The sequence below is a fragment of the Chanodichthys erythropterus genome, chromosome 10, assembly GCF_024489055.1.
Source record: "Chanodichthys erythropterus isolate Z2021 chromosome 10, ASM2448905v1, whole genome shotgun sequence".
Classification (NCBI taxonomy): domain Eukaryota; kingdom Metazoa; phylum Chordata; class Actinopteri; order Cypriniformes; family Xenocyprididae; genus Chanodichthys; species Chanodichthys erythropterus.
The window spans coordinates 59,481,257-59,495,237 of NC_090230.1; the positions used below are offsets into that span (position 1 = coordinate 59,481,257).

At 35.9% G+C, this 13,981-nt stretch overlaps 1 protein-coding gene across 1 annotated transcript in view; it reads right to left on the reverse strand.

The window, feature by feature from the left end:
• Positions 1-13,981, reverse strand: part of wrn (WRN RecQ like helicase) — a 43,093-nt gene that overhangs the window by 4,583 nt on the left and 24,529 nt on the right. Inside the window, exons 26-35 of the mRNA XM_067398437.1 lie at positions 13,536-13,599; positions 13,356-13,441; positions 13,121-13,202; positions 12,830-12,942; positions 11,949-12,063; positions 8,061-8,183; positions 7,154-7,316; positions 6,871-6,995; positions 5,303-5,422; positions 4,853-4,993 (exon numbers count right to left, since the gene is read on the reverse strand). Of these exons, the coding sequence (XP_067254538.1) occupies positions 4,853-4,993; positions 5,303-5,422; positions 6,871-6,995; positions 7,154-7,316; positions 8,061-8,183; positions 11,949-12,063; positions 12,830-12,942; positions 13,121-13,202; positions 13,356-13,441; positions 13,536-13,599 (1,132 nt within the window). The remainder of the gene's footprint in view (positions 1-4,852; positions 4,994-5,302; positions 5,423-6,870; positions 6,996-7,153; positions 7,317-8,060; positions 8,184-11,948; positions 12,064-12,829; positions 12,943-13,120; positions 13,203-13,355; positions 13,442-13,535; positions 13,600-13,981) is intronic.

The following is a 13,981-nucleotide window of genomic DNA, read 5'->3' on the forward strand; positions in this document are numbered from 1 at the left end:
AAAATGTTGCCAACTTGTTCATTCCATGCCTAGAAGACTTGGTGTTGTCATTAAAAGTCATGGAGGCCATACAAAGTACTACTTGTTTTTGTTGTGGGGTGTTTTCATTTTTGCATCACCCTAATTTGAGTAAAACTGAAAAATGTGTAATCTAAGTTATATTATTAATCTTACTTTCATGTTATAAGTTAAACAGATGTTATATAAAACTTAGTCTTGTCAACATTTTGGAAATTGTTTTTGTGTTCATTGAGATATTGTTTAAAATGTTACTTTTCAAAGGGGGTGTACTCATTTATGGTGAGCACTGTATTAATACATGTAAAGTGAAAATTGCATCCATTTTTTTTTTTTTACCAAACATGAGGTCAAGATGGTGATGGATGTTAAGGGTATTTTGAGATTCTGTAGTGTTTATAATGTATTCATATGTCTCTCTGGTGTCTGTGTCATTTAGCAACCGTGCCTGCTAAGTTAATGCATAGCCGATCAAAAGTTTGGGATTGGTAAGATTTTTAAATGTTTCTTTTTCACACAAAAATACAGCAAAAACAATAATATGTGAACAACAATATGTAAAATATAATTACAATTTAAAAATATAGCTGCAAGCAGCAATTCGGGGCCAAGCCCCAGTAGGGGCAGTAGCGCAATACGGAGCAGGAAGAGCAAAAACAGCAGAAATTGAATGTACATGCAAAACATCTGGTTCAGAAGGACAGGTGGAAATGAAATGAAAATCAATAGAAGTTCAGAGAACGAACACGGAATGAACTAAAATACTTGTATCTCATTGAAGAGGAATAAAGATTAGCACAATCCTTATTTGGATAAAAAAGGTATCAAAATGACTCATTACACACAATTGTATAAAGGAACCCCACACAAGATTCGAATCCACGACCTCCGGGTCCAAGGTCCATTTCTCATCTCATTGCACCACTGTGCAAGTGAATGTTTCCACACCTGCCGAAGTTTATTAGTTCATGTGAAAATGAACTCAAAATGAAGAATTCTTATAAAGCTGCACTTTAGATCATTCTGCAGCTCATCATGCTGTAGTGCAATACAGAGCAGGAAGAGGAAAAACAGCAGAAAATGAACAAACATGAAACGGGCAAGAATGAACTCAGAATGTACATAAGCTTAGATGAAAATGAACACAGCATGAAACAAAAAGCATTTATTTCTAATCCAAGAGGCAGTAAAGGAATCAAAACACACTATTTTATAAAACCGCTCCACCTGGGATTCGAACCCACTAACTTCGGATACAGGGCTCTTCAGATAACTGGCTTTACACATTGAGCTACTTGAGGATGCACATTCAACAGACTGTGGAAGAAACCTTTTAGTCTAACAAAGAATTCACAAAAAAAGCATTACTTAGCATGCTAACCATATTAGCATGCTAAGCTAACTTAATGCTAATGAAGCTCATGGTTAACTTGATAACTGAAGAGCCACATTAAAGAGAATGACAACTGGTTAGCATGCTAAGCAATTAGCATGCTAAGCTAACTAGCATAAGACAACAAACACAAGCAAGGTCACATTCAGAGATGAATATCTTGGGAATGGTAGCGAATATCAAAAATCCATTCAGTCATTTCTGTGCGGCTCGGTCCAAAGATCACCTGAGCTGATTTTGGACAAAATTGGACAAAAATTGTAGGAGGAGTAGCGAAAAAACTGTTTTCCATTTATTTCAATATGGCGGACAGGTACATTTAAGGAAAATGACAAATGACACACCGTCGGAATCGGCATAAGCCAGGGAATAAAATGACATAAAGCATACACATTTTGGAAAGTGTTTTCAAAAGTTATAAGTGGTTTTGCAATAATCATTACATCTGTGGAACAGTAGGTGGCGCTGTGTTGAAACTTCTCAGGTACCTTCAGGACCTTCTAAAGGTCATACATACCAATTTGTGTGAAGATATGTCAAATTGTTTAAAAGTTATTGCAATTTATGACAAAATTCAAAATGGCGGACACGTGGTTCATCCGATGTTGACGAATTCGATATCCTCGGATTCGGCATGGCACAGGGAATCCATAGACACCAAGATCTTGATTTTCTAATAAAGTGTTCAAAAGTTATTGGCCAAAATAGCCATTTTTCAGATCTCATGACCTGTAGGTGGCGCTGTTCCCAAATTTGGCATGGAACCTCAGATCATGGTCTTGATCAAGTGTACCAATTTTAGTTTTGATTGCTCAAAGTTTGGCCGAGATACAGCCTCTATAGCAATTTTGGGTCAACCTCGTTAACTTCGTGACATCATAACTTTTGAACAAAGATGAATAAAAAAAATCTGTTCAGTCATTTCTGTGCGGCTCAGACCAAAGATCACCTGATCAAAGTTTGGACAAAATTGGACAAATTTTGAAGGAGGAGTAGCGAAAAAACGGAATACTGTACTTTTCAAAATGGCCACTACTGTACTGGGTGGAGACTTAATGTAAGATATTGAATGTGATCAGTATGAAGAGAGGAATCAGTTGTATTGACATTTATTTTTCTGGAACAAAGGGTTCAAAAGTTATAACCTTTACAAAAGTGAATATTTGAACTGGTGGTGGCGCTATAGACTTATTCCTAGATACTCCAAAGTTGGTCAAATTACTTTTAATTACTATCACTACAAGCATGCCAAATTTGATAATTTTCCTTCTTATGGTTCATTGATTACCATACAGGGGGAAGAAGAATAACTACGAATTTGGACATAAAGGAATTGCATGTGATAGCTTCAGATTAGACCAGTTTTAGGCAGAATGCCTAGAACAGACACAAGTTCTGCATCTTTTCCTGCCACAGTACCTCATGCGGTCTGGGCATGTGTCACACTGAGTTTCGAACCCACGATGCAGAGCATTCGGGATCCGTGGCGTAACACATTGAGCTAATCAGCCATGCAAGTTCATCAGTATGCTAAGCAGAGGTTTCAGTGTGAGAAAGAGTTCACAAAAAAAAAGCTTCATAGCATGTTAACCATATTAGTATGCAAAGTTATTTAATGCCAACTAAGTTTTGGTTAACCTGTTGACTGAAGACCACATTAGAAAGAATAGCAATAGTTTAGCATGCTAAGCAATTACTGTGCTAAGCTAACTAGTATAAGACAACAAACACAAGCAAGGTCACATTCAGAGATGAATATCTTGGGAATGGTAGCGAATATCAAAAATCCGTTCAGTCATTTCTGTGCGGCTCGGTCCAAAGATCATCTGAGCTGATTTTGGACAAAATTGACCAAAATTTGTAGGAGGAGTAGCGAAAAAACTGTTTTTGATTTAATTCAATATGGCAGACAGGTACATTTAAGGAAAATGACAAATGACACATTGTCGGAATCGGCATAAGCCAGGGAATAAAATGACATAAAGCAGACAAATTTTGGATAATGTTTTCAAAAGTTATAAGCAATTTTGCAAAAAACATTATATCTGTGGAACACTAGGTGGCGCTGTGCTGAAACTTCTCATGTACCTTCAGGACACTCTGATGGTCATATGTACCAAATTTTGTGATGATATGTCAAATTGTTTAAAAGTTATTGCAATTTATGACAAAATTCAAAATGGCGGACATGCTTTTCATCCGATGTTGACAAATTCAATATCCCCGGATTCGGCATGGCCCAAGGAATCCATAGACACCAAGATCTTGATTTTCTAATAAAGTGTTCAAAAGTAATTGGCCAAAATAGCCATTTTTCATATCTCATGACCTGTAGGTGGCGCTGTTCCCAAATTCGGCATGGAACCTTAGATCATGGTCTTGATCAAGGGTACCAATTTTTGTTTCGGTTGCTCAAAGTTTGGCCGAGATACAGCCTCTATAGCAATTTCGGGTCAACCTCGTTAACTTCGTGACATCATAACTTTTGAACAAAGATGAATAAAAAAAATCTGTTCAGTCATTTCTGTGCGGCTCAGACCAAAGATCACCTGATCAAAGTCTGGACAAAATTGGACAAATTTTGAAGGAGGAGAAGCGAAAAAAAACAAATACTGTACTTTTCAAAATGGCCGCTACTGTAATGGGTGGAGACTTAATGTAAGAAGTTGAATAGCATCAGCATGAAGAGAGGAATCAGATGAACTAAATTTAATTTTTCTATGACAAAGAGTTCAAATGTTAAAACCGTTAGAATGTTGAAATTTTGAACTGGTGGTGGCGCTATAGAGTTGGTTCTAGAGACTCCAAATTTGGTCCAATCACTATTCATGAGCATCTCTACAACTGTGCCAAATTTCATCATTTTCTCATGTTCCGTTGATAGGGCTGCCATAGACTCCCATTCGGGAGGAAGAATAATAATAATAAAAGGGAAAACGTACAATTACAATAGGGGCTACAGCCCCTTCGGGGCTTGGCCCCTAATAACTGTTTTCTAGTGAAAAATATTTTAAAATGTAATTTATTCCTATAATCAAAGCTGAACTTTTCAGTCTTCAGTCTTCATGATTTGATGCTCAAGAAACATTTCTAATTATCATCATCATCAATGTTGAAAAAAGTTGTGCTGCTTTTGTGGAAACTTTTTTTTGATGAATAAAGTTCAAAAAAACATTTATTTTAAACTTTTTTGTAACAAATGTCTTTACTGTGACTTGATTAATTTAATGTGCTCTTATATGAAATAGAATTTAATATATATATATATATATATATCTTTACTGACACTTTTGACCAATTTAAAGCATCCTTGATGAATAAAAGTACTAATTTTTAAAAAAATTTACTAACTTCAAACCTTTAAACATTAACAGTAGTGTATTATTCTTTGAATCGTGTTTATCAGAAAATTATTTATCAGTTCTGAGCTTTAAAATGTACCTTCACAGGTGAATCGCTGAAGAGATCTTGCGTGTCCTTATCCAGATTGTCCTGATTCCAGGAGGCCAGAACCATTCCACTGCTCTGAGGACCCGGGTCACATGATGTCAGACGGACATCTTTGCTCAAGCAGGGATCATCCTGTACACACCAACAGAGATTTACCTCAACTGCAGTCAGAAACTAAAAATTTATGTTTAATCCCAATTTGTTCAATCACTAAGTATGTTTACAAACACATTATTAATCATTTGAATCTAATATAATATTCCCTCTGACCTACATGCATGACCGCACTGACCGCAGAGATATAAAAAGAAAATCTGTGCAGAAGGTAGACTAGATAACAGAACTAACGAAAATCAGCTTTTCAAATAACATCTATCAGCATATGCACTTATTTCAGAAATCATGTGCGCACATAACCAGAAAAACTGAGATGTCAGTCACCTGTGGCATGGGAATATTGATGAAAAGCTCATCTTCACTCGTGTCCATGACATCTGACTCGAGCTGTGACTTTTCAAACACATGTTTAACACCAGGCATGTCTGCAGTCACTGATTTATCCTATAAACAATGAAACACATCTGTTGGCATTTGATCCCTGCACACTGGCATCTCAGGAACTCATACACCTACTAATGTGACCATCACAGAATATAACCTACACAAGCATAGAAGCAAGCAAGTAATTGCGTAAAACATCTACGAAACCTTTACTATAAGACATCAGCGGTACAACAATATTATCATCAAATCCAGCAGAGGCTTCTGTGAGACATGTATATACTACAGCTGCAGAAGCCAATGACACCACATCTGGAGATGAGGCATGCTGGGATGATGGCTAAGAAAAATAAAGTAGGTCTGCCGTAATCAGTCTGAGAGACACAGCAGATGCTGTGTCTTAATGTCAGAGCTCAACACAGCTGAGAATACGCCACAGTAACTGTCATCAGACATGGCTGTAAATTATCAACTCTGACAAACAGCATGGGTGTGAATGTTACTAATATGGTTTTAGGATAAAACATGTAAGGAAAAGTGCTTTCTATGCACACAAATAATTAAGTAAAACACAAAATACAAATATTCAATTTAGTTTCTATCAATATGAGCTGCACATCTAATTTTATAAAGTAATTATAGACAGATTATGTTATGCCACACTGCAGAATTCTCTGAATACGGTGTGTTTCCTGAATCAACACACAGATGGCAGCTATTGACTTATCAAGTCATGTATGAACGCACATGAACGCCACCACAATGTTGTAAATATGAGTGAGAAGCTCAGGATTTTCTTTAAACCACAATCTGTACGAGTTTGGGGCATGTCAGTGAGAAACATGGCAGAATACCACAATACTAATAGGTATTTAGCAGTGACATTGTCAGACTTTTATATTTACAATGAATAAACACAAAATATGATAGCATTATAATATAACAATATAATATGTAACAATGAAGTTTACAGTAGCTTCATAAATTATTAAAAACAAAAAAAGCAAAACACACCTTCTGCACCTTCTTTGTCTTTCAAGTAGAATTTGTGTGTAATTAATTAAGAGAACACTGCCATCTTACTCTGACAAAACTGCCGTCATAAACACGACTTCCCACCTCGTAAATACGAACTTCCCAGGAGGACTTGAACGCACCATTATATATTATTTATCATTTAAGACCTTGATTTTTTCTGGTACATGATTTCTGAGATAATAAATCTAAGAGGTAAAATGTCATAGTAAACTTCACCATTTGCACATATCAGACACCATGAATAATCCTCAGCACAGATTAAGTGGAAAGCAGTGATCAGTATATCAGCTACTCTGATAAAAACAAACAAATCCAAAAGAGACAGCACTGTGCTGCCCTCTGCTGGTGCACTAACACCACCATTTCAGCCAAATATACACATAATTGAGAAAAACAAATTCAACTAATACAAAATGATTTCAATCCAGAGCATCTCTCCTGGAGTTAAGAGTGACAGGAGTGAAACACACCAGCGGCTCTATCCAGCTGATGTCATGATGTGCTTCTCTTTGGAGTTCATAAACCGCCAGCCTGAGCAGGAAGTTACTGATATCTTCAGGAACACGAGAGCGGATTGCTTTAAAATCACTCAGATCTGTTCAGGAATAAAATATTTATTATTTATTAATATAATTCAGCAGCACCATGTGATTTTTTAACAAATTCAAAAATAGAGGCCAAAGATTGTTTCTTTAAAACAACAACAACAACAACACTTTTAGATAGTGGGTTGTTTTGGGGTGAGTGTTTAACCTGAGCTGGCTGGAGGAGAGGCGATGTTTTTTCTGATGGTATTATAGACAGATGCTGAGAGTCCAGCTCTGTCCATGTCCACAGCACAGCCCATCTTCTGTGCCTGCAGCAGATGAGACTCCACCACTGCCATGGGCAGAGACCGAGCGTCTGCTACCTGCCTCTATACCAGACAAACACAACAAGTCAAACAACTGCTGCTTCACCAGAAAAATATACTGGTTCAATGACATGGCGCTAAAAACTGTAGTAATGCAATTAATTTAACAGACAGTGACTTAAATAGATCTTTTCTAAAAACATTCATGATGTGAATATTTTAATGTGAATAAAAGCCTAAATTAAATCTGTTCATCATTTAACATATATCGTGTCTCTTCAGAAAATTTGGACTAAACCACTCGATTCATATGGATTAGTTTTATGATCTTTTTATGAACTTTTTGAAGTATCAAAGTTTCAGTTACATAAGCTGTCTATGGAGGGACAGAAAGCTCTCAAATTTCATCAAAAAGATCTTCATTTGTGTTCCGAAGATGAACGAAAGTCTTACAGGTTTAGAACAACATGAGGGTGAGAACTTTCATTTTTGGGTGAACTAACCCTTTAATGTTTCCCAGTGCTTATCTTCTGTTTTGCATCTTTGTACATTATTTCTGTCTCATGCTACACACATCCATACAATTTACATTTTTCAACCCCAACTCATTTTTGTGCATTGTTGGATGTAATTTTATTTAATTGTTCCTTTTCATCTTCTCTGACATCCTTATTTGTCATTGACCCAGGTATACTGCTATTTTTTTCACTTGATGGACATTGGGCATAGTAATAATAATAATAATAAAAAAATGTCAGAAAAAAAAAACATGCACTAGAGGTGAGTAATAGGAAGTGAATGTCATACCATGCTCTTATACTCCATCTGGAACAGTCTATAAGTGACGGAGACACTATCCGGCAAAGACTGACACACAGAACCTACGCCAGCTGTTTGGACAGGTGGAGTAGAGCTGGAGGAAACATCCACCTGATTCACAGAACAACTCATCATACACTATAATGCTTCATCCTGAAAATAATAAATGAACCCACAAGCCCTGAGAGAAGCAACTGGAGCCAGTAAGATCCACTATAAAATGGATGGACATGGTCCTGGATGCTGACTGGCCAATCCAGTGTTCCAGTGGTTAACTGTGACAGCTGTGACGTGAAAGTTGTTCAGCAGCTACTGTGTCTCACTGGAATCTATTAACCTGAGTTAACACTAGATTTACTCAGGGTTCCTACACATTTTCCATTTCAAAATTCCATACTTTTCCAGACTCAAATTTCCAGACCTCCTTCCAAACGATTTTCTGCCATTGGTAAGCCTCGGTCTCCTTTTCTATGTTTTCTCTGCTTCAGGTTTGTAGTAGGGGTCTTACAGTCTTTTAGTGATTTTAAATCAGTGTTTGATTGTTGAAATAAAGTTTTGTATTTAGTATTCACATCTAGGCCCTTCTCTTCTTAAAACTACGTTCCTGTGTGACTTCTGCTGGGGATTAATCTACAAGTACTAATATATTCCGTTTAAAAGGGTAGTGACTTTGTTTCCCTTTCTGACCATACCACTCGCTACATAGGCGTAAATATTTAATTTGTTTAACATTCTAATAATTCGACACATTTACTTCATAGACATCCTTCTTTGATTTATCCATTCTGTTCTGTTGTCAGTATTTGTTGGTATCAAAACATTTCTATAGAGTAGCCTATGAGTATGAGTAGCCTACACAAGCACAGTATCAGTTTCCGTAATATTTTCGAAATTCATAAGTTCATAAACATCTGTAAAAAGTAAAAAGGTGTAAAAGGTGATGTGTAGGGGGGTCTGGGGGCATCCTCCCCCAGGAGAAGATTTTTGTGATTTTAACATGTAAATTAAGCATTCTGGTGCACTCTGACAAGAAAATAAATAGGACAACCAACATTTGCTTCAAGAAAAAAAATAAATAAATAAATAAATAAAAATAATAATAAATTATTGACAGTAGGGCTGAGAATTGACACAAATTTCACAATTGAATGCGATTTTGATTCAGAAGCTTGCTTGATTTTGAAAATTTAGATTTTGAACATTTGATTTTGATTTGATTAACTTCGATTCAATATTGATTCATTTGGGGCCTATCAGGTACATGGCAAATTTCCTCAAAGAAAAAAAAAAACTCTCTCAACTAATGCTGTAAATTATACAAGGAACCACAGCTGGTACATCATTATAATATTAGATTAAAACTGATTTGCAAGCTACTTTCATATAGGCTAAATTACACATAAGGAAGTTTAAACAAATGTTTAATGACAATTATTTTTTAATTTTTTATTTAGGCCTAAACATTTAAATGGTGGCTGTCATGATTTATACATTTAATATCTAAGCAAATGTTAAGTACAAATACAATGAATATGCAATAGCCTATAGTGCACATATTTAGCAAAATGCTCCTCTTGAAGTTCATTTTTGTAGCTGAATAATGAGTTTTTGGCCATTGAATGGCTTTTCTGAGGTAGGCTAAATGTGTTATTTTTACATGCTGTTTTATTGATGCCTTTCTGCAGTTGAAACAATGATTGATCAATTGCATGTGATACAGAATTCAGTAAGTTGTACTTTATCTTTCAACATACCTTCAGATGTTCAATCATGTTTATTTTGTGCTGTAACTAGTAAAGCAGAAGAGATGGTCGGTTCACGAGCACTACAGCGATCTATCACGCCACAGAGCACCAAGAAAGATCACGACTCACTCCAGTCTATGGGAAAGTAGCCCATTTTCCATTCTTGTGAGAATCCTGAGACACGCACTCGCCCTGAAAAAAACCTCTTTGGATCTACACAATTCACATAAATTATGTATTTTGTTTCAAAAGTGCTAATTTCGCTGTAAAGTGTCTAGTTTGCAGGTATAATAAATTAGAAAACTGAATAGAGACAAAAGTCTGGAAACAAATATTTTTCCATACTCTGATTTCTTTTTTCCATACTTTTCCAGACCTGGAAATTACTCAAATCAAATTCCATACTTTTCCAAACCACGTAGGAACCCTGTTTACTAGTGAATGTAGACGGCATTCAATTTGATTAAATTTTGGTTAGAATGTTATATGTGGAAATGTTATGTCCTTTGAATTTGTTATATATAGTAACTTTTCAAAGAGAAATGAGGCACTCAAGGCTGTGCTGTACTGAAAATATACAGATTATATCAACACTCTTTAGCTGTGAATATATTCATAATACACCACAACCATAAGTGCATAAAGGTGAAGTTTATAATTTTCTGAATGTTAAAATACTTTCATATGCTAGTTTAATTTGCAGTGACAACTTTAATCATTGGTAGGTTGAAGACCGCCACTCTGTGAGCATCTGTTTGAGTTGAGATTTAGGAAACCTGTTTGAGAACAGTAATTTTTTTTGCAATATACAGTCAGGTCACACTTAATTTTAGGTGGCCTCATCTACTATGTACTAACAATAAATACCCACAAGACTATGCACTCCCACATTTATTTGATAACAATAGGGGAAGACAAAGCAGAGTTTACCCTAACACATTGTAATCTATCAGTCAGAAAAGACTCAACCCATCTAATGAGCCTACTACTATTCACACCCAGTTTAAACAATCTTTCCATTAGAATATGTGGTCGTATGGTGTTAAATGCAGATGAGAAATCTATAAACAACATGGGCATATTGCTTTGTTTGATAAAGATGACAATAGAGTCTATGCAGCATATACAAAGGGCATCTTCTGTACTCCTCCCCCTCCTAAATGCAAATTGTAAAGGATAAAGTTTGTTTTGCACCTCACAAAGAACACACTCTAACACTATTTTTTCAAAACTCTTCATAACAAAAGATGTCAGAGCTACTGGATGATAATCATTCATAAAACTGCTGGTTTTTATATTTTTGGCACAGGCACTATAAATGAGACATTCCAGGCACTAGGTACATAGCATGTATCCACAGACACTTAAAACAGATGACTGTAAATAATACTAAGTTCCTCCCTATATTCCTTAAGGACCTTACCTGTTATTTTATCAGGACCCACTGCCTTCCTTGTATTAACCCTTTATAAGGTCCTACAAACTTCTTCAGATGTTATTATTACCTCCTGCCCTACATTCAATTGAAAACTAATCAAATTCCACTCAGTTTTTAAATCTGATGTTTCAAATCTAACAAAAATATATATATTCAGTTCATTTGCAAAGGCCAAATCATCATCCCCATGATTACTCTGAAATTATTTCCTCTTCTCCTGTCCTATCATTGTATACACTCCCTGCCATGCCTGCCTTAAATTATTGTTTTTGGGGTAATAACTGGATTACAGTTAGGGGTAACATTAACAGTGTAACTACAACTATTAATTAAATGCAAGTACTGTAATGTAATTAAAATGCACCGACATGTACATTATAAGTAAGTATATTATATCTAATAGTTCAGTACATAGTAGTTAAGGCCACCTAAAAAAGTTTGACCTACAGTCATTATTTTTGCACATCAAACAATTTTTGCACACCGTTCAAAAGTTTGGAATCACATTTTTAAAGAAATGAATACTTTTATTCAGAAAGGACGCATTAAATTGCATCAAATAAGAAAAAAGCATCTAATAATGCAGCCTTGGAGAACACAAAAATCTTCTTTCAAAACAAAACTTACTGATCCCAAACTTTTGAAGATTAGTGCACAATATACAATGTTTAGCAGTGTCCTAGTGTGCAGTACCTGTAAGCTGTGTGTCTGACAGAATCTGACGATGACATCAATCAGAGGTGTTAACATGGCTGCTTTGGCTTCTGAAACACCATCCACTTTTTTTAAGCTGGATGTTGTGCATGGTCTGCCAAAGAAGTCCACATGAAGCAACAAAATATGACATATGACAGTCATGCCTTCCTAAGTTTAACATTACATCTTATAACACTGTTTGTGTGTGTGTGTTCTTGTATGCATGGTTTATGAGGACACACATGTGTTCTTATAAACCAAATGGCTTAAAAAACATACTAAACATTGTTTTTTTTTTTTTTTTAAATATTGGAAATATTGTTTTTTTTTTACAGTTTTCTGTGATGGATAGGTTTAGGGGTAGGGGTAGTGTAGGGGGATAGAATATACAGTTTGTACAGTATAAAAACCATTACATCTATGGAGAGTCCCTGTAAACCACATATACAAGTATGTGTGTGTGTGTGTGTGTGTGTGTAGGTGTGTGTGTAGGTGTGTGTGTGTGTGTGTGTGTGTGTTTTCTTTAAATTGACAGTACAAATGCTTTTTATCAAAGTGTGATCACAAAAAAACGGTCCATTGTTTATTGTCAACAGTATACTGATGTACAAATCACAGCTCATTCAACAGTCACTTTCAAACTAAGCAAGTGATAGTGTTTAGTGATAGTGATTAGTGTTATCTGCATGGGGAACTTTTTCAACCTCACGCAAAACTCCCTATCCCACAGATTCCAGATAGAATGACTGGATTTTGTCAGTGAAATTTCACAGAGCAACAATAAATGTGACTGTAGTAAAGGAAATGCTCCTCAAGGGAAATACCCTATCCTACTCTATCCAAAGGACATCAAACCCTTTCCTTCAAACAAATATTACCTTAATTTTGCCATGTCCAACAGGATTTTATTGGTAGCCAGTAGAGCTGGTGGGATGTCTCTGAGACTAGCTAACTTCTGACGCTCAGACACAAGCTTACCATACAGATCAGACTGCAAAAACAAAAGAAACAAGACAAAGAGTATGAAAAACAGATTTTAACCATTGTTTCCAGAGACATACACTGCTGTGCAAACTTTCAGTTGCTCTTAAGAAAGCAGCAGCAGGATTAATAAATAACAGCACTGGGCTCATCCTCACTCTTTGGCAGAGCTGTTTTGTATTCAGTACCTGTAACTGGATTTCTCTAGCAGAGACCACTGGAGTTTGGGCTCTGACAGCCGTGTGAATCTGGGTTGGTCTGGCAGCTGATCTGTATACAAAAATTAAATCTCATAACGCCAAGAAATTTTGCGACGTGACACATTTAGTGGTAAAAACCTTACACAACATACACAAACCATAATCAAATAAAAAAGCCAATTTGGAGTCAAAATTTCAGTTAATATTTATGTATAATTCATACCTTGTGGGTAAACCTGCTTTCTCCACCATCTGAGGGGTGTCAACTGTAGAACTGACCTTTGGCCTCTGAAAAGAAATAAGAGAGGGCTGCAGAAAACAATAAAATCAACCATTTCAAAGTAAAACTGTTAATTCGAAGGAAGATGAAATATTTCAGCATTCATTAATAGAAGATACTGACCCGAGTGTAATCTGACTGCAGGTTAGAAGCAGTAGACTCAACATGTGCTGGATCTGCTTTTCTCCTGCAAAGACAAACCAGGAATACAATGAAAAATGCATCCAGAAATCTTTGTGCCATGCTATTTTGCATAGCAGGAAAATGTCCAGTTCCTGCTATTCTGCAGTGTTACAAAAGAAAACCTTTCACAGTGTAACATGAAGTACATGACAAAAAAAAAAGCTAACAAAATGTAAATGACTGAAGATAAAAAAAAAAAAATAAAAAAAATTTAAATGTTAATTAGATTTAAGCTATGTATTAGACTGAATGCATTGTAATCTGGGCAGATGGAACAAAATAACAAACAGCACACAACCCTCTAACTTACTGACTGCATTCAGATAAGATAAAATACCTCATTACACAAAACGTAGCAACAGGCAGGCGCTGCCCACCCAATAGAA